At 39.4% G+C, this 20,462-nt stretch overlaps 1 protein-coding gene across 1 annotated transcript in view; it reads left to right on the plus strand.

Annotated features, from left to right (window-relative positions):
• The window catches only part of SNTA1 (syntrophin alpha 1), a 52,664-nt gene extending 34,709 nt beyond the window's left edge, over window positions 1-17,955 (plus strand). The window contains exons 3-8 of the mRNA XM_063297233.1: window positions 7,781-7,976; window positions 10,006-10,209; window positions 10,915-11,049; window positions 13,824-14,020; window positions 14,563-14,750; window positions 17,238-17,955. Coding sequence (XP_063153303.1) covers window positions 7,781-7,976; window positions 10,006-10,209; window positions 10,915-11,049; window positions 13,824-14,020; window positions 14,563-14,750; window positions 17,238-17,330 — 1,013 coding nt within the window. The 3' untranslated portion in view covers window positions 17,331-17,955. The remainder of the gene's footprint in view (window positions 1-7,780; window positions 7,977-10,005; window positions 10,210-10,914; window positions 11,050-13,823; window positions 14,021-14,562; window positions 14,751-17,237) is intronic.
• The last annotated feature ends 2,507 nt before the right edge of the window (window positions 17,956-20,462 follow it).

A 20,462-nucleotide genomic window follows, 5' to 3' on the forward strand; every position in this document is an offset into this window, starting at 1 on the left:
CCAAATGGTTTGCAGTTACAGTGTTCACTAGGTGGTATGGGTTGGCTTCATTGCTATCTTTCACTAAGCCAAATGTTCTCTGACCTTGCAGTGAGCTGCCTTAGCAGTCCCAACTTTAAGGATGCCATTATTCATCTCCATTGATTTAATCCAATCCCCATGACCACTCAAAAAGAAAAAAATAGCTAGGCAAAGGCTGCTGTTCTTCAGACTTCCTTCTGCCTGTTTAAAACCTCTCACTCAGCTGGATGGAAAAGAAATTCACTTCACTTCTCAACAGAGACGACCATTTCAATGAAGGCATCATTGGGGAAATGCTGGACTGATCTGCTTAACTTTAGTTATCAGGAAGAAAAGCGGTGTGTTTTGTGTTATGTATTTGATTGTGCAGTCATCTCTCTCGTGGTCCACAGCCTTACTTGCTGTTCATGCTTCAATTATATCCCACAGACAGGTATTCTTTCACACCTCCCCACAGGCTGATTCTTTCAAGAGAGGATAAGTCAGCTAACAGCAACTGAAAGGAAGCCGTATCACTGTGACCTTCCTTCTCCTCCTCCTGTTCTCATTCCTCCTTTTGTAGTAAAATGGCTGCCTTTTTTCCTTCTTTAAAGGTCATAGGAAATGGTGATAACATCGTGCCACTGAAGTGGGCATGACCAAGATATTTTGGTTTGGGGAGGGTGAGTTAAGGGATGTAATATATGCCTTAAGTCTTGCAAAAGCTTGAAACATTCAATTTTAACCTTAATTTCACCAATGGGATAAATTGGCCCAATTTGGGGAGATTTTAAGTTTTCTTAAGGAAAGATAATGGGTCCTTCTAATATGGCTATCAACTTTAATTATCCATTATTTTCATATGCATCTCTATCATGCTAGAATTAATTAATTGATTAATTTGATTTCTGCAGCCACCCATCTCAATAGATGACTCAACAAATGAATGTAGGTCAAGAATAAATTTCTAAAGACATAGCAAGGCAGATTTTGATTGACTATTAAGAAAAAAATAATAAGAGTATGAGTAATTTGACAGTGGGCTCAATTATACACAGAGATGGTAAGCTCAGCTTAACTGGATGTCTTCAAGCAGTGGTTGGACAGCCATGTTTGGTTTGGATTCCAGCACAGAGGGAGATAGTGACCCGATGGCCTCTCTCAACTCCATGATTTTTTGTCTGTTTTAACAAAACTCTGCATGTCGTTGAAAACAATAATTCTATATGCACAAGAGTTTTTAAAGAAGTGAGTAATAGTGGGCCTTACAAACCTGTTTGGGGAGTGGTATATTGATATTCCAGCAAAGTGATGCTGCTCAGCAGGTTTTGAAAAGGAATTACAAGTAACTTTTGCCAAGTTCTAGTGAACAATTCTCCAGTATGTATGAGAGACATGGCTTGAGGGGGAAGGAATAAAATTATTATTGGCAAGTTGCTTCTGAACATGAGAGCAATATGCCAAAGTAGAATGTTCTGCTGGGAACACAAAATGGTGTGTGTATGTTTCCATCCAGAATAAGTTTGTACACTTTAAAAAAGTGAGATCAAATTAGTCCTCCAACTAATAGAGAAGTTGATACTTTTCCCAAAGATCCCCCACAGCCTTGGGGCATCTGTTTTTTGGGATATTTCTGACATCACTGGTGTATCTTGGCTGTAATTAAGTTCATATTTCAAGAACTGAAAGATTGATGATCAGTTGCCACAGTCTTATTCATGCATGCAGTAGGAACTTCATAGACATCTCTGAACAGAAGCAATTCCAAATGATGGGCATTAACCAAGGACAAGTCCTGTATAACAGATCCCAAAGGGTTCTGACTCCAAGGCCAGTAGAATCCAAACTCTGTTTGTTTGTTTGTTTTAAAAAGATCATACATTTCCATGTGTATTTGTTTTCTGTTAAACATTTGAATGGACATGAGTAACACACAAGGTTGCAACATTATGTGTGCAATATAACAATATTAGCTGTTAATAATTTTTTTTTCTTCTAATCTGGCATTAGATCATTGTCAGCGGCATGGTTTCCGTATGTATTCTTTCTCAGGGCACAGAGTAACCTGAGTTCAAGAGAGACCCAGTCATTTTGCTACATGAAGCAGAGCACAAATAACATACCGTCTCCCACCATATCCCAAAGTAAAAGACAGATAATATGAAGATGGATCAAGTTATTTTGCCACCCTCTGTAAAAGCCAACAGGTCTTAAGTGCCTCTTTCCCTCTCAGACAGTAAAATAAAGCATTTACAATTAAGTAACTAATAGCTTGTTATCCTTTCAGAGCAACTTTCAGAGCAATTGTGTTGTGCATCAGTTGTGCCTGTTCCTGGAATGGGAGGCCCCGCTTACAGTCACTCATGCCCCTGTGACCTCTTCATTGGACTACTGCAACATGCTTCACATTGGGCTGCCTTGAAGAGCATTTAGAAGCTTCAGCTGGTGCAAAATGTGGCAGCGTGGGCAGATAGTGGCACTAGTTATTTTCTGCATGTGACACTACTACTTCGTGAGCTGCATTGGTTACCAGTTTGCTTCTGGGTGCAATTCAAGGTGCTGGTTGTCACCTTTAAAGCCCTACAGGATTTGGGCCAGGTAACCTACAGGACCATCTCTTCCCAGTTGTTTCTACCCATCCTATCCAATCCGAGGAGGAGCATGCTGCAGATACCATCAGCCACGGAGTGTCAGCTGGCAGGGCCCAGAAAGAGAGCCTTTTCTGCTGTGGCACTCACCCTCTGGAACATCATCCCTCCAGAGATTAGGTTGGCCCCCACACTGCTGACCTTCTGCAGGGCCTTGAAGACCTGGTTCTGTGCTCGAGCCAGGGGCCCTGAGTATGTGATGGAGCCCATTTCCTGGCTATGTTGAGGGCTTTTACTGATTTTTCCAGCTGCTGTATGTTTTATTTCTCTTTTTATTTTGTATTTGTATGTACAGTATTTGTATTTGTTTTAATATTGTGAGCTGCCCAGAGTCATGTACTGAGATGGGCAGCTATATGAATTGATTAAATAAATAAACAAACAAATAAACGAACTGCCTATTTGCCCCAGTTTGCCAATTGCAGGGATGGCAAACTTTTGGTTTTCACCGGGAGCTGCATTATTTTAATCACTGTTATTTTTTCCTTTAGTTTATCCAAGGGCCAGGGATGTAACAGAGATGAAGAGATGTCCCTGGAAGGGATGGGGCTGAAAATGTTGACACCCATGTTTGCTGTGTGCTTAATGCCCCTTTTTGTGTACAAAAAAAAAAAAAGAAGACGACAAAAAACCCTGCAGCCTGAACTCCAAGCAGATTGGATTTGGGGGCAAGGGGGAGAGACTATTGGCATTAGAGAAGCTTTGCATCTCTAAAGGAAATGCCTACACATGGAAGCATTTGAGTTAATTTGAGGAAAGCCTGAGTCACTGGCCAAAGACTGACCACTTCAGAAATGGATATTATTACTTAGTTAAAGCAGGCCCAGTCCCCCTTCCCCACAGAGAGATGCTGTGACATTGTTTGCCACTAGAAACTTCAGACCTCCAGGAAGGCTGGCTCTACTTCAGATGGACCATTGTTTCCACTCTTAAGTTTACAGATTTTGGGCGTCTGGTGGCATTTTTGTTTGTTTGCATTTCATTTTGGCTATTATTATTTTGTTAAAGAATATTTTCATTAATAACAAAAAGACTCCATGAAGTACAGAGTGCAGGGCCATATGATTTGGGAAACAGGCATGAAAATACAGAAAACAGCAACAATGAATCAGTTCTTCTGTAATCTTGAAAAGGAATACAGGTCACAAAATAATTTACAAAATGAATACCAGTCTTAGGATCCAAAACTAATATAAACTATAACATCTTTTCCAATTTTCACATATTTTATGATTATTGAGCAAACAGATTACATTTTTTGAAGTTTTCTGTGTTGGGACTTGAATGCAGATTCTTCTCTTTGAGAAAAAACAAGCCTGAATAAAATGTTCATAATTTATTGCATACTTTGGGTTTAATTATTTAGTATCTGCTGCAATGAAATAATTTCAATTCATGAAATAAACTACATGTCATTTGCCTTGCTGATGGACAATGAGTTGTCTGTGCCTCATACCTTTGCCTGTAACTTTTTCACTGTAATTTAGAACAGCTATAAATGTGCATCTGTAGGAAAGAAACACGGATGCAGCCAATCCTGTTTTTTGTTTTTTGACGTTCACTGCTGAAAAGGCAAGCCAGAATTCTCACCTTGGCTTAAAGCTCAGCTTGCCTCTTCAGCCTTTGGAGAAGCTTCTGAAAAAATTCTTGGGAACTCAGTTAAGGCAGCTGGTGGAGTATCAGTTTTCAATATATGGATGCTCTGTCACTTAAGCCCTACCTGAAACACACACATTGATTTGTCTTCTCGTATTTCCATATGCTGTATGTCTTGTAATCATAACTTTAAATCTGTCCCTGAGGAACTGCAAATAACAGTAATAATTATAATCATAGCGTTTATCCAGCATTTTATAATGTTCAAATCACATTGTATGTTTTCTCCTTGACATTTTTACTAGCTGTATGAGTATTTTTGCCCTTGGTGCAGAAGATACCAGGAGAATGTAGCTTCTCTATAGCTAACTCATTTCTTCTAGAGCAGTTTCCATCAGTGGGATTATTACAGAACCACAGAGCTGGAAGGGGCCTATTAGTTCATTGAATCCAACTCCATCAAAGTTCAGAAATTGAAAAAAATCTGCTTTCCTATAACCTAAGGTCCTTATTCTAGAACAACAGAGAAATGGTGCAGCATTCTTTGCATAATATCCCTTTGCAAGTGCTTCACCCAGTCTTCTTTTCTCAAGGGTAATTCCCTCCATTGCTCCTTGAAAGTCTTTGAGTCCAGATATTGTCACTGTTCTTTGATTTCTTGTCTGTCACCTAATCTCTTAGCCAGTATACAACAAGTTTCATTCCTGCAAATGTGTGATGGATAGTTTTCTCTGAATATCCCATTTCTGCTGAATAATAAGTACAGAAGTATGTAGCTTTGCATACATAAACTATTTTTCATTCCTTTATATCAACTGTTCAGCTGCCCATTGCAATGACAGAGGTTCCCATAAGGCTGCACTCAGTGTGATGTTGGCTGGCATCCCAGTGTCTTTCCACTGCCTGCTGGCTGGCAGTCAGAAAACAGCTTGTATAGGTGGGCATTTTTATCCATCATGCTGGGAACATGTGTAAAAAATGTGATCTGGTTAGCATACTGTCAAATTTTGGCCAGTTTCTCTGCTACACTCAATCACTTTAAGTGGCTGCTGGAGGGTGCACCAATCACAAAAATAGTATGTTGAGGATGAGGATGAGGATGAGCTTCAGGGTCCAACCTCACACAAGATCTGGAACGCTAAGCCTACTTTGAAATAGTTTTCATTGAAACAACAAGTTTCCATCCCTCCTGTCACAAAAATAACACCTGCAAAACATGCCAGATATCCACTTAGTTCAAAGAACATGCTAATACAAAAGGGTGTATTGAAACCTTGTGAAATGAAGAGTGTATCGCACATACACATACCAGAAATGTATATTCCTGGTCCATAAGCACATAGGCAATTTAAGGAAAACAAACTCCATTTTAAAACACATCAGAAGAATATCTGATAAGAAGGGTGACTATTCTGAAGAGGATGTCACCAAGTAAAAAAGGGGAAGAAACTGGGCTGAATACGTTTAATGAAGCATTCCCAGTAGAAGCAGCAACTTGGGACACAAATTTATTTTATTTTATTTTTTGTATCAATATTGGATTTGGCCTAAAGTGAAAGAGAAAGGCTTGGGGTTAGTTACCATCTGGTGTATTTGCATAATGATATTGGCATTTTGAGAATGTGGGTTTGAGTAGATCTGTGCTGAGAGTTTTTTGGCATGTGATAAAGTCATGGTGTGATTGATTCACTGAGCATGCTGCTACTAGAAAAGTCACTCTGCAATAATCAGGCCACCATAGGGCTGCAAAAAGTTCGTTGCTAAGTGCAGGCTTATTTGTTAATGCTTGAGTTAAACCTGGGAAGAATGGCATCTATACCTACTGTGTCGGTTCAAGCAGCAGTCGTCCCACACCCACTTTGGATTCTTTACTTTTCTGTGTGTTATATTTGGATCTATCTTCAGAAGGAATTCAGAAACTTCAATTAGTCCAGTGTGTGGCTGCCAAGAACTGTGTCTCAACAAGAGAGACAAGACTCTGAATTTCTTAAAGCTCTCCACCAATTGCCAGTTTGCTATTTGGACAATCCAATATATCCTTGAAAGCTTACTCTTTCAACCGTCCAGAATCACTGGAAGTCAGGCAGCACATAAGTGTAATACTACTACTACTACTACTACCACCACTACTCTTGGGTACCACATTCTTGGTACTGGTTGTTCCTCCATGAGATTCCCCATCAGCTGAGATCATCAGCCTTTGGAATTTAGATGGCTGGCAACCAGGGAACTAACAGGGAAGTTAGATGGCTGGCAACCTTCTGCCTGAGCTTTTAGTAGCCATCAAGAAATGTTTGTGGTTTCTACTAGTAAAAAGGGTGTGTGTGTATGTTTCCTATACAAATCTTCAAAAAGTATGTGTCCCAAGTATTTCTTGACTGTTTTGACGTTTGAATTATCATGTGTTCGGGCCCCCTGTTTATCCAATAAAATATCATTTTAAAAAACCCACGTTAACCTGCTTTTACTATTTTAGGAGAATTATATCATTATTAGAAGGAAAACCTTGAATGTTAGATTTTGGAATCTGATTTACAGTACATCACAAAAGTTTATCATTTTTAAAAATTGCTGTTCTTGTCTACATGTGCTTAGGCTATACCTATTTCTGTATTTCTTTTCTTATTTTTCTTACTATTTTTATTTCATTGTCTAAGACTAAAAGCGGTTTATATACATATGACTTTTTTTTCCTTTTTTGTTTTGTTTTGTTACAGTCTTGAGTCCTGGTGACGGCTTGGACTGGTTTCTGAAGTTTTCTTGGCAAGGTTTTTTTGAAGTGGTTTGCCACTGTCTTCTTCCTAGGGCTGAGAGAAGTGACTGGCCCAAGGTCACCCAGCTGGCTTCATGCCTAAGGCGAGACTAGAACTCACAGTTTCCTGGTTTCTAGCCTATGCCTTAACCACTACACCAAACTGGCTCTGTATATGTATGTCTAGAACATATTTACATGCAGTTTCAAATGTATTTCAAACTACAGCCATTGGTGGTGCTTGTTATATCTATCTCACCAAAAAACACAAGTGACCATAGTTCGTACATTTGGAAATGGAGAGAGACATTGGTTATTTAAAGGCTCATGCTGTCTGGGAACTGAATAACCCAAGGAGGTATCTCAAGAAAAGGTGGTGATGAATCTTTCACTGCGGCTTGCCTTGTCTATGGTGATCACATTGTTTGTTTTTCCCACTGCCTGTGAACTCAGCTTTTGTTAGTGGCTGCTTTAATTTATGTGTAGAGCATCAGATAGGGTGATCACTAATGTTCCATGAAAAAGCAAAAATAATCTTGCAAATAGAAGACCTTTGTATAATTTTATACTGATTTATAAAAAGCATAGAACTGATACATAAAATGCAGTTCATCTCACCATAATGGGGAAGATTATGACCAGGTAAGCTTCCTGCGTATAATCTGCTATCCAGGTATTAAATGTTACAGAACAGTTCCCTGTTTATGGCTCACTGATCTTCAAGTAGGACTGGGACTTATTGAATCGCTTACTGAATGTTTCATGTTGTTTTTCCCTATTCCAGTCAAATACATGAAGGAAATCTCTCCTTATTTTAAGAATTCCTCAACTGGTGCAACTGTAAGTTGGGATTCTTCACCAGGCTTTCAGAAGCAAGCTTCTCCAACTCTTTCCCTACAAGACCTCAAGGAAGGGAAGAATGTCCCCTTAAAAATGTGCTATATATCAAGGAAGTGTCTTCCAAATGATCTAGAAAACAGGTAACCCAATGATCAGTCAGGGCATTATTCTTGAAGGAGCTATCTGTTGGGGAAAGTATGGGAATGGTATTACAAGGATAGTGGGGACTCAAACTCCCATCAATCCCAGCCAGCATAATTCATGATCAGAAATGATGGGATCTGAGTCTGACATGTAATTATACAGTATTCTTGGATGTCTCTTTCTATATGTAAACCTCATATAGCACAATATCTTGATTACAACTGACATTTCTCACTATCCTATAAATTAGTGATAAAGCATACATCAACAATTGAATGCATGCATGCAAGGGTGTGTGGATTTGCATATTCACACAACCCAGAATGCACTAGACAGATTATATATTTGTATTAAAAAGTGTCCTTCTGAGTAAACTACGATCATGGTATTATCCTAATACTAAGACATCAGGCAACCGCCACTAAGCATCTCTGGTGAAAAGGTGAACAATGTAATTACAGACATTCATAATTCAGAAGTCACTAGTCATCCTTCTTTCAGCCTCAACAATATGGGGATGATTATTTATTTTATTATTTATATTTCAAAGTTCATCACCACCCATCTCCCTCAAAAGATAGTGGCATGATTTAAAGAGGTTAAAAGGCTACTATTAAAGTGCTTTGAGCAGTCAACATGAGCTGTCATTCCTTCTCATTTGGAGAAGAAAATGAGATGTCCTAAGTGGATAACATTAATATAGTGGTATGGATACCCTCCACAGTACAAACACAACTGGGCTAAATATGGGTCCTAAAAGAATACTGGGATTGTCAGAGGGGCCATAGATAGATTGTCAGCCCCACTAGGTAGACCAGACCAGGAAATCAACTCCACAGGAAGACTAGAACTACTTTTATTAAGATTGGCTATAACAACAGAACCTTGCAAGTCTGATTGTGCTATACCTCCCCTCCTTCTTATACCTCCCAGTGAATCAGGGAGGCATCTGCCTCAGTCACTTCTTAATTTTATCTTGTCTCTCAGGACTTTTCAGCCTCTTTTGCCAAGACAACAGTACTTGCATATTTTCAAAAAGGTCAACTTCCTTATTCTCTACATAGATCTATTTTATTTACTTATTTTACTGTGCTTATAGGCCACTCTAGTCCCAAAAAACTCTGAACAGTGTACATCCAGACATTTGCAAATATACAATAAAATACAAAAGCACCAGGAATATTAATCAGTTAACCCAAGAAATTTCACTGTTAGAGAGAACAACATCACAACATTCTGACAGCCAAGACCTGCTGGAATAACCACATTTAATGGTCTTTCTGAACCCCACAACCAAGCAGGAGCCATCTGGCTATCTGGAGGAATGCTGTTCCATGAATGTGGGGTAATTGCTGAGAATGCCAAAGTAGTGGTGTTACATAGACAAATCAGGAAGTACCCATGACCATTCAAAGTGCTACATTCTGATCCACTCTTCTGAATACTCTTCAAGGGCAGCTGTATGAAGAGTGCATTGTAAATAGTCCAGTTGAGCAATGACCAAGGAATGACTGACTGTAAAGATCCTTTCCATTCTAGGCAGGGTCATAGCTGGCACACAACAAGGAGTGTAATATGCTCAGTGAGCAGGAACTGTGAGTCTCTGAGGCCCCCCAATTATGTGCCAGTTCCATATAGGGGAGTGTGACCCTGTCCAGAACTAAAGATGGTATTTTTCTGGAATCAGATGGCTTCCAAACCCATAACCTTCCATCTTGCTGGGATTGAGCCTAAAACAGCTATAGATGTATTGCATCCAAACCACAGACTTTAGAAAGCAAAAGCTCTGCAGCTGTATAATGCTATATAAAGATGATCTGATCCTCTGCTTCCTGAAGAAGTAGGGGGGTATGTGGGTGAGATCATTGATATACCAAAAATTATGAGCCTGTGTGAACATGAACTATCTACACAAAGGTTCTGCAACTGGAAATGCAGAAAAAGTACAGGGTATTTGTTATGACAACAGCTTGCATTTTGGCTCCCCACATTTCAGTCTTGTATTAACGAAAATTCATCTTGCAGGTACCTAGAAGTGTGCTCAGCAGATGGACGGATCCCCTTGTTCCTTCGAGCAAAAGAGGAAGCATCTGCCCAGGCTTGGTTCAACGCTATTCACAGCAATATAAGCATTCTGTTGCCAAGAGTCAAAGAGGAGCTGAAGGCCTTACAATCAGGAATTGGCATTGCAGGAAACAGAGACATCAAGCACATTGGATGGCTCACATCACAGAACAGGTAGGAGTAGGCTTCCTAGTTTGATTTGCACTGATTCTCATGAGAAAAAGATATTTACAATTATTCACTGTTCAGGGAAGACGAAAGCATCCCAAGGCAGGGGTTAGCAACATGAAGCTTGCCTGCAAATCTCCTTTTTGTAGCTTCTAGACCCTCTCCAACCCCAATTACTGATAGTGCAGTTTCTGTTCATTTGAAGGTGGGAACATATGGACATTTGTTAGTGATGATAAGCCAGGGTTCTTTTTGCTGGAGTGTGTCTCATTATCATAGTATATATTTTGCATGCCTCTGAGTTTCATGTTCACTTCCTAGCATCTGAGGTATAGCTGAGAAAGGCCTTTGTATGAAGCTCAAGAAAGCATTTATCATTTTCTATAGCTGTTATTAGGCCAGATGGTCTGACTCAGTAGCTTTCTGTGTGTCTAGAAAGATCTCATAACCAAAATGTAACCATCTGGGTAGAAGAAGAATAGAAACAGGAGGATTCCATGCCACTCAGTGAATTCCTTTGACCGTGTTGTCAGGCAGTTCGGGTACTTGTCCCTCCAACATACCTATATACCATGCTATATTCAAATACACATTGTACAAGATGCCAGCAAGAACATCGCCTCCATTCCTAGTGTGCATTTTCCAGGGGCATATGTCAACTTGGCTGCCATCCTGACAGCTGCACATTTTACATTCTTATTTGCAGCTCCCAGGTGATGGAACGAAGAACATCCTTGCCATTCTCACAGAGAAGGAGCTTCTTTTCTACAGCAGTCTCCCCCAAAACAGAGATGCTCTGAACAAGCCAACCCACAGATTCCCTCTTATAGCTACCAGGTAAGTACAAATGACAGCAGTTTGGCTTAGGGATGCTGCTCTTTTTCCACCTGGGAAAGGTATTTTGGAAAAGTTACTTTTTGAGTAGGGCTGGGTTACAGCATCTCTGCTCCAGGGAATATTCCCTCTTTAATGAGATACTACCCAGCCTTTCTGATCCTCACATTGCAACTGCCTTAGAGGCGGAGCACAGTGAAAGAGGGAGGTTGTGTAGCGAAATGTTTTCTGTTAAAATACGATTGGGGTCAGAAAATCATAAAAGGTTGATCTACTGCAACTTCATGTAAAAGCATTCTGGCTAACCTCTGTCTCTATCTACTATAAACAAGCTTTTGGAGACCGCTCCATATGAGTGCTATCCTTGGTCTCTGTGGTGGCAATCAGTGCAAAGGTTACTTTCCTTCCTATGCTGTTGCAAACCATTCATTCTGTAGGACTGGGATGTTCCAATACAGGGGGAACATTCACAGTGCATAACAGACCGGGATGAGCAACATGGTACTTATGGGCATAACTGCCTCCACGAACACCTCCTTTGGCACTTACCAGCTTCCCTGCCTCTTATTTTATCAATACAATACAATACAATACAATACAATACAATACAATACAATACAATACAATACAATACAATACAATACAATACAATACAATACAATACAATACAATACAATACAATACAATACAATACAATACAATACAATACAATACAATACAATACAATACAATACAATACAATACAATACAATACAATACAATACAATACAATACAATACAATACAATACAATACAATACAATACAATACAGTTCCGTTCCGTTCCGTTCCGTTCCGTTCCGTTCCGTTCCGTTCCGTTCCGTTCCGTTCCGTTCCGTTCCGTTCCGTTCCGTTCCGTTCCGTTCCGTTCCGTTCCGTTCCATTCCATTCCATTCCATCATTTTAGATTCTTTTGACTGAAAAAAGGAAGCTAAAATGCTTCCAAAATGCCTTTTGGCCATACAGGCATTATTAAATATCTTAGATAATCTTTGAAAATTTTAAATGGTGGGTAGCTACAGTCCAGTGTTTTGTTTGGAAACATGTCCAGGCATTTGGAACAATAAAAAAGAGAGACAAATATAAGCTGGAGAGCTATAGTGAATGGCAGGGAAGAGCATCACTGTTTGCTCCACCCAACAACTATTTTGTGAAACTGCTCCCAACATGTGAGCAAAATTTCATATGTGTCCATCAGCCCAAATATGCACTTAGTGGGGAGCTGCAACAAGCAAAGCTCCCAAAAATTATTTGCACTCACCTGTTCAGTTTATCTATTTTGAACATTCATTCTGCCAAGATTTATCTCTGGAATCTTCAGGTAAAGCTAGAAGACCTTCTGCCCTTGACAGTCACCACCAGCTAGAGGCCCCAAAGGATAGTCAGTGTTAGTCAATGTTCCTATGCTTCATGTTTGTAAATTATTCAAAGCAATAAGCCATTTTAATGTGTCAATGTATACAATGACCAGTAACTAAATAGTTGCAGACCTAGGTAAGTAAATATCAAGGATAGGTGGGGAAAGCTTGTTACTGAGAAGCTTGTATCAGAAATATGCAAAGATCTCCATTAGAAGAACTATGGTATGTGTGTCCTGCTGCCTTGAGGCTTTTCTAAGGTTTTACTGCCACCTTGTGCCAAGAAACTGAATAAAACAGAAGAGGAACGTAACTTGTCAACCTAAATAGGAAGCTAAATAAATGACCCATCTCCCGAGCCCTAATGTGTAAGAAAAACCACCTATTCAATCATCCTGTACATAAGTGAGATTTCATTATCTTGAGATTTCAGTAAAAATTTTATTTGAAGGGAGCTGAGAATAATATGAAGTGCTCTGAAGTTGCAGATCCAGCAATAAATAATAATAAATAATAAATAAATAAATCTAGCAATAAAAGACTGGCTCTTGGAAGTTATTAAAATGACTCTAGGCAATTCCTTTTTTTAAAAAAAGGAAGAGACTTGATCACATTTAGAAATGAGATTAGTGGACTGGGAAGGACCATGCATATGAACTAGGCCCTTAAGTGCTCGGTGAAATTGCTTCCAGCAAGAGAAATGCAGTGAACAAAAGGCCAGGGTCTCTGTCTTCAAGATGTAGGAACAGGGCATTATGCAAAATCCAAGGAGCAAAGGACTAATAGAAAGGACTAGTCACAAGAACCAGAAATATTCCAAGTGTTTCAGCAAGCACTTCAGGGCCTAGTTCATACGTTTGGTCCTTCCCAGTCCGTTAATCTCATTCTAAATGTGATCAAGTCTCTTCCTTTTTTTAAAAGAAGGAATTGTCTAGAGTTATTTTAATAACTTCCAAGAGCCAGTCTTTTATTGCTAGGGTAAGACTGGATTTGTAACTTCAAAGCACTTCATATCAGAGTCCAGTTAATTAATTAATTGCCACTCTGTGTTTCTGCATGAATGAAAAAGAAAAAGAGAGCCAGAAAAGGAAAAAGAGATCTAATTAACACTACTAATATTATTATTTCTCTTGTACAAGTGCAAGAGAGGGAGCTGATGGAGCTACAATAATGGCAAAAGAGTGACCTCTAGAGGCCATTATCACACATGATTGGTCAATAATAGAAACTCAAAAACGATTTAATTTTTTTTTTTTCCTGGAGGTTGCTACACACTTTACCTAACAATAAGCCTGTTGTTGTACTTAATAAAAAGCCATATACAGTCCCAGTTGATGGACTTTATATCTAAAACTCTTCCCCCCCACCCCGATCCATCTAGGCTTGTGCACTCTGGACCATCAAAAGGTTCTTTACTGTACGACTCAGAACTCTCATTTGCTTTGCGGACTGGAACCAAGAAAGGTGTGGAAACGCATCTGTTTAGTGTGGAGTCACACCGGGACCTAGCCACATGGACAAGAATGCTGGTGGATGGTTGCCACAATGCAGCTGAGTGTGTCCAGGAAGTGTCAACAGGTGAGGAAGCAGATGAGCTTCATGCTTGGGGCTTGCCATAGAAACTTTAATGACCTGGGATGACAGCAAGGGTCTGCCTGCTTGGAACACATTTCTTTTCTGCTTGTCAATTCTGCATTGTAACACCAATATAGAATTAGGCGTTTTTAGGCAAGAACTTTATTACATTTCCTAATTCGGTACTTCAAGCATGACAGAGCAACTCATTACGAGAGAAGCTAGTCCTGGCAACAGAGTTAGCTAACTCAGTCCATCATGAAACATGCTGTAGATTGGTTGCTGCCAATACTTTCTGTATCATCTATGACTCCCAAATAGTGAGTAATAATACTTTAGATTGAAGTCCTTTTTTTTGGTCCCTTCAGTGTTTATATTATTGAAGTAGAAAATAACTTGGTACATGGGGAAGTAATTATATTCATGGTAATTTGATTTATAATTTGAATTACATTTAAACTCAATTAACATTCCTCTCAGCTTGAAAATATTACTGCCTCCTGCCCTAACAAGTAGGTTTATATTTTTTCCTGGTTTTTCCCAAGCCTGCACCTGGAACGGGAGGGACTGCACCCTGTCCATCCACATTGACAAGGGTTTCACCATCTCCACCCTGGAGCCGGGCCTCACCAATGTTGTCCTACTACAGCAGCCCTTTGAGAGGCTACAGATGTCCTCAGATGATGGGGCCAAGATGCTTCACTTGGATTTTGGCAGCTCAGAAGGAGAGATTGTGGGTTCCCTTTTTTGCTTTATTTATTGTGTGTGTGTATGTGTATGCGCGTGTGTGTGCATGCATGTATGTATGTATATATATACATGTATCCTTTACGCTGAGAACTCAAGATAGTTTAAGTGAAAGTTGTCTCTAATTTTATCTCCACTGTAAGCATTCTTTGGGGCAGGTTGAGCTGAGAGAGTGACTCCCCTAAAACCATCTCATGAGCTCTGTATTCAAGTGTGGATGAACTTTAGTCTGTCTGTTCCAAAACCAACAGTTTAACAACCACCAGCTAGGATTTACTTCCTTCTTCTGTTCATTCAATATGTTTGCAGGGAAGTGATATAGAGTTCCTGTATCTTTATTAGACCTATGCAAGGGAGCAACATGATTCTCCTTGGCCATGTTCTTTATGTTGTCTCAAATCTTCCTCCAGCTGTCCCAATAGCTGGAAGAGGCCTCAAAAGCAAGATGAAGTGATATAATGTGGCTACTTTGCTTTTAGAAACAAGTGTACAATGTTACTTCATGAAACAGCTTTCTTAAAGCAAAGTACCCCATAATCTTTATTGTTGTAGTAGGTGACTGGATGTTTTGGATTCCAACTATTTGCATAGCCAATGACAAGAGATTGTGGAAATTGGAGGACATCAAGCTGACTACAGGATGATGTGTCAAAGTTGTTGCAGCCCTTGGGAGAAGCTTCTCAGTACCTGGAACTATGGCAGAGGCAGGAAGGCAGGCAAGACTCTTAACCTTGCCTAGGAATTTGAGAGACATTTCTTACCTTCTTTGTCATGGTCTCCCAGCTGCAACATTTGCAGTCACAAAAGAAAGTAATAGGAGGTGCACTGAAAAACTGTTTTGTATAGTTTCCTAAACTGTGCTTCAAAGGGAGAAGGCTTTTCTAAGGGAATCTGATATAATCCCTTTTACTTAGGACTGCAAATATCTGACCAAAACTCCTCATGGGCTTGCTGCTTTGTAAGAGCAAACAGGGATGTGGTGAAAGTAATGAATAGGCCAACCTTCTCCAACCCAGGAGGCCTTCAGATATGTGGACTTCAGTTCCTGAAATCATTGGCCATTGTTGAGAATTTTGGGAGTTGAATTTCATACATCTTGAGGAAGCAAACATTAGGGAATGCTACTATAGGTCCAGAAAGGCCATGCGTGATTCTGAATTCCAAACCAGAATTTTATATTCAGATAAGCAATGCAATAATACATGTAGAAGCATGCTTTCCCAAAAAAAAACCTGTCAAGGGTAAGTCTGGCTCTGTGCATTGTGCCTATGCATAATTTTTAGTTATTGTGCAATTAGAGGTTTTATGTGATGAATTAGAAAATGTCTTTCTCAGTTCTTATAATGATAAGGAGAAATAGCAACCAAATTATTAATCAATGAATAATATTCAGCACCTTGGATAGCTCCTCAAACACCTTTAGGGATGCTCTCCTCAGCTGCTCTGGCCCCACCCCAATCATCAGGACTTTTCCTTCCTTCTGGCCATCCACTATTTTTTAAGAATAAACATAAAGTATGATAGCAAAATGGATTATGCATAGGAGAGGGATACAAATACTTTCACATTCATGTAGAGATTTAAAAATGTAGATAGGGGCAGTGTTTTGTTTGTTTGTTTATCGCAGCGCACTGTAAATAATGCCTGGAGTAAATCAAATTGGCCAAGGATTGTGCTCTTATGTTTTTGGTCTATAATTATTGTTACCTACAAGACTCAATGGAAAATGGGCCTGTAATATGTTCATGTTGTGAGCTTCTCATATACCAATGAATACATTAGAACTGACTATCACCTGTCACACTGGGTTCAGCTACTTTTTTCTGGAGATATTCAGGACACTTCTATTTCTGCTAGCTGCTAGCTATTACCCAGCTACCTGGAATAGACCAGTTTCCTAGGAAATGCAGGGAGGTGAAATGCTTTGTATAGCTCACTCATCAATATCCTACAAAGCCCTACATGGCACAGGACCAGGTTACCCGCGGGACCGTCTCATCCCCATTACATTGGCCCACCCCACCCGATCATCCAGAGAGGGCATGTTACGGACCCCGTCCATAAGAGAATTTCATCTGGCAGGGTCCAGGAAGCAGGCCTTCTCTGTGGTGGCCCCCGCTCTCTGGAATATCTTGCCCCTGGAGGTGAGGCAGGCCCCTTCTCTCCTGACCTTCCAGAAGGCCCTGAAGACCTGGTTCTGCCGTCTCGCCTGGGGCGGGAAAGTGAATAGCCATTCTTGGGGATGGCTTGCACCCTAGAGTCCCTCCCACCAGCCTGGATTTTACATTTCTCTTGGATTTTATTTATTGTGTTTTATTATAATTGTTTTATGTGATTTTAATGTTTATGTTTTATGTGGGATTTTATTGTAAACCGCCCAGAGTCCCTCTTCTGGGGGAGATGGGCGGTGGCTAAATATGAGAAATAACTAACTAACTAACTAACTAACTAACCATGTTTCCCTTCTCTGCAGCAACTAGATCTTCATTCCTGTCCCAAAACTATTGTCTTCATCATCCACTCATTCCTCTCTGCCAAAGTGACCAGGCTCGGGTTGTTGGCATAGGGATGTAGAGCAAACTCTGGAGAGAAGCAAGACTTCATGCAATCTATGCAGTACAGTTCTACCTTCATGGTGAAAATAAAGGGTTAAAATGTCAGACTGAAGCAAGAACAACATGGTGCAAAGCATCCACAGCCAAAAGAAACTGTTAAATTTCCAGGACAACTGATGGAAGCAAATGGATGGATGACTGTCCAGGAATCTCCTTCCTAAGACTTGACAACTGATACAAAAGGATAGCATATGACATCCTCACCCAATCTCCAACACCAGAAGCTTGGAAGATATGATTCTGTGAAGATGTCATACCGATCCAGTTTAGACGTCACATTAGTGCCTTGAAGATGATATTTTATATATACATAAATATATATATCAAATCTGTTTGTATCAAGGTTTTATATTTATATATAGCTCAGTTGCTGTCTTGGTGGCTTTTACTCTTAGAGTTTCAACACTATTTTAGACCCAAGCTACTATGCTGTACTGGCCTATCTGGGATTAATCAATTGAACCCAGAAGGATTTACTTTTAAGTGAATATGCATTGGGTTGAACTAAAAATTCAGTCAAAGTGCATAAGATTTAACATATAATAAAGCCATTTCTTTTACATGCAGCAGACACAAGTTAACTGTCTAAAACTTACTTTTTTATTTATCTAAAATTTGGAGATAGCTAGAGAAGCCTTTTTTTAAGGAAACAGCAGGAAAATAACTTTAGTTTTGCTTAATCTTAGCCCCATAGTTTTTATTAGTCAAATATAACTCAAGGTGCTTTTGACAGGGGAAACAATTCCTTTTATGAGCTAAAATCATGCATGAAATTTGTTTTCATTTTTGTCAAAATAAATCTAGATTGCTGAAGATGACTAAAGCAAACCTTTTCCAATTTATCTTGAAAGTAATATTTGGAATTACTCATTGAGCTTGAAATTTACCCATTTTTGACACAACAGTGGCTTTCTCATCTCAATTTAATTTTAATTGGAGTGGCTTTCTAGCTGCCAACTGCTGCCATGGTTATTATCAGCCTAATCAGGGTCCTGTTGTTCAATAATTTTAACTATATTGAAACTGCCTACACAACTTTTCACATTTTGCTCTTCTAGTATGTTTTAATTTATATATTAGTCAAATAAGATTTGTTGGGGGGAACTGTAATTGATATATTGAGATATATGTGTATGTATACACACACACGCGCACACAGTATATATATTCTAAACACAGCATGACTGTACACTAACATAGAGAAACATTTTAAATGTTAACTACGTATCTTGCAATTTTAATTTGTCATTACAGTGGTCCTTGGATAGCATTCCAGAATCCAGATGATTGGGTAAATTGTTCCCTCAGAGATTAAAAATAGACCCAACCAACCCAATCACATTGCACCTAATGCTTTTTCTTTTTTAAAAAAAAGGGCAGATGGAACTACATGTTAGCCCCTTCAATCCCAGAAAAAGCCTTGTTTGACTTTTCTCTTTCAGTTTCATGAACATGCACAACTGTAGCCATTTCCTCACTATTATCAATATATGCAGGAGACAAAGGGGTGAATATCTCTCCTTCCCAGGACTATAGTGATGCTGTAATGAACAAACAAAAATAGCATGCCATTTGGTCTTGAGAGAGGTTTATAAAGGGAGAAGCAAGAATGGTGTCTGGGGTTTTATAGGCACAAACTTTGTACTATGGAATTGGATGACTTTATGTACATAAATCTCCAACTATATCACTGTCTGTATGCCATTAGTATTCACCAGAGCACAAAATAACAGTGCAAGAAATAGATTGTTGTTGCTAAACAAACAATGATTAGATTATATTGCACTTACAACAATAACTTCAGCTGATGGGATAATAGAAATGACTTATGAAGACATCCACTATGTGTATATCAATGAGCAAGAGAAAGAAATATATAAACTGTGGGAAAGATACACAGATCCTGCAGCTGTGAAGGACAAAAAGGCTTCGTCTCAGGTGTGTGGTGCTAAGAGCAGGCCTACTGTGAGCTTTCAAAATCATAGTTATTGTCTTAATCTGCCTCTTAGCTGGTACCAGGGGATCCAGCTGTTTCCATGACTGACCCCACATTTCCTACAAAAAGGGACTTTGGAAAACTTGCAGAGAGGAATGATCTCTTCAGAGGTTGATGAGTCCATTTTAGAAGGGTAAACAATCCTTTTTTTGACCCCCCGATTCTCCTCTGTACTTTTGGCCACAATGTAGGGAAAGCTTTGTGTCTATGGTCTGGAAGATTGTGGTACTGCCTCTATGATGCTGGGCTTTCCTTTGTTTTATTTCTTAAGAACATGGTAGCAATATCAAGAGAGGCTTCACATACCTTTTGGGAGGACTTTTTGTTAAAAGAAAAAAAATACTACAGAAATTTGTTATTTTGCTGTTGAATTTCAGCAGCATGATATTTGGAACTTTGAGGATTACACAAATATGATGGGGGGAACATACACTCACTAACTAGGTTGGTTTCTCACCCATTTAGCAAAAAAACAAAACAAAACAAAACTAGCCCCCCGTAAAAACTATAGGCTATGAAAGGAAATATTCCTGGCTGTCAATCTTCCAACTACATATACTTAAGGTGGGTACCTATCAATTATTATCACAAACCTCCTTTTGGGAAACTTTCGGTGACCCAGCTACTTTTCCATTTCTCTCAATGTTTAGCTATAAATGACACCAAATGTGTACATACAGACACTTAATCATTTCCATCCGCCTTCCCCAATCTGGTACCCTCCACATGGATTGGAATCAGCCAGCAGGTTCAGAGGCCCTGGTCACTGGGAATTCTGAAAGATGTAGCCTAACAGAGCTGGAGAGCACAAGTTGTAGAAGACTGATTTATACAGACTGCAGAATCAGGTACATGGACCTGAAAGTTGCCATATTTATGCTCAAAGTTTCAAGACAGACATCAGTCCTTCATATTCATGGTTCAGCCTTGCCTGTTTGGATGATTGCACATTCTGTGCAAGAAAAAAGCAACCAACCAACCAACCAAAACAGAAAAGCCACACCAAAAACAGTCCATTTTCATGCTTTTTTCTTTGCACTTAAGCAAAACTACAGTGGTAGTTGTAACTTTTATGTTCACACAAGCT

Source organism: Candoia aspera, chromosome 3 (genome assembly GCF_035149785.1).
Source record: "Candoia aspera isolate rCanAsp1 chromosome 3, rCanAsp1.hap2, whole genome shotgun sequence".
In the NCBI taxonomy this organism is placed as follows: Eukaryota; Metazoa; Chordata; class Lepidosauria; order Squamata; family Boidae; genus Candoia; species Candoia aspera.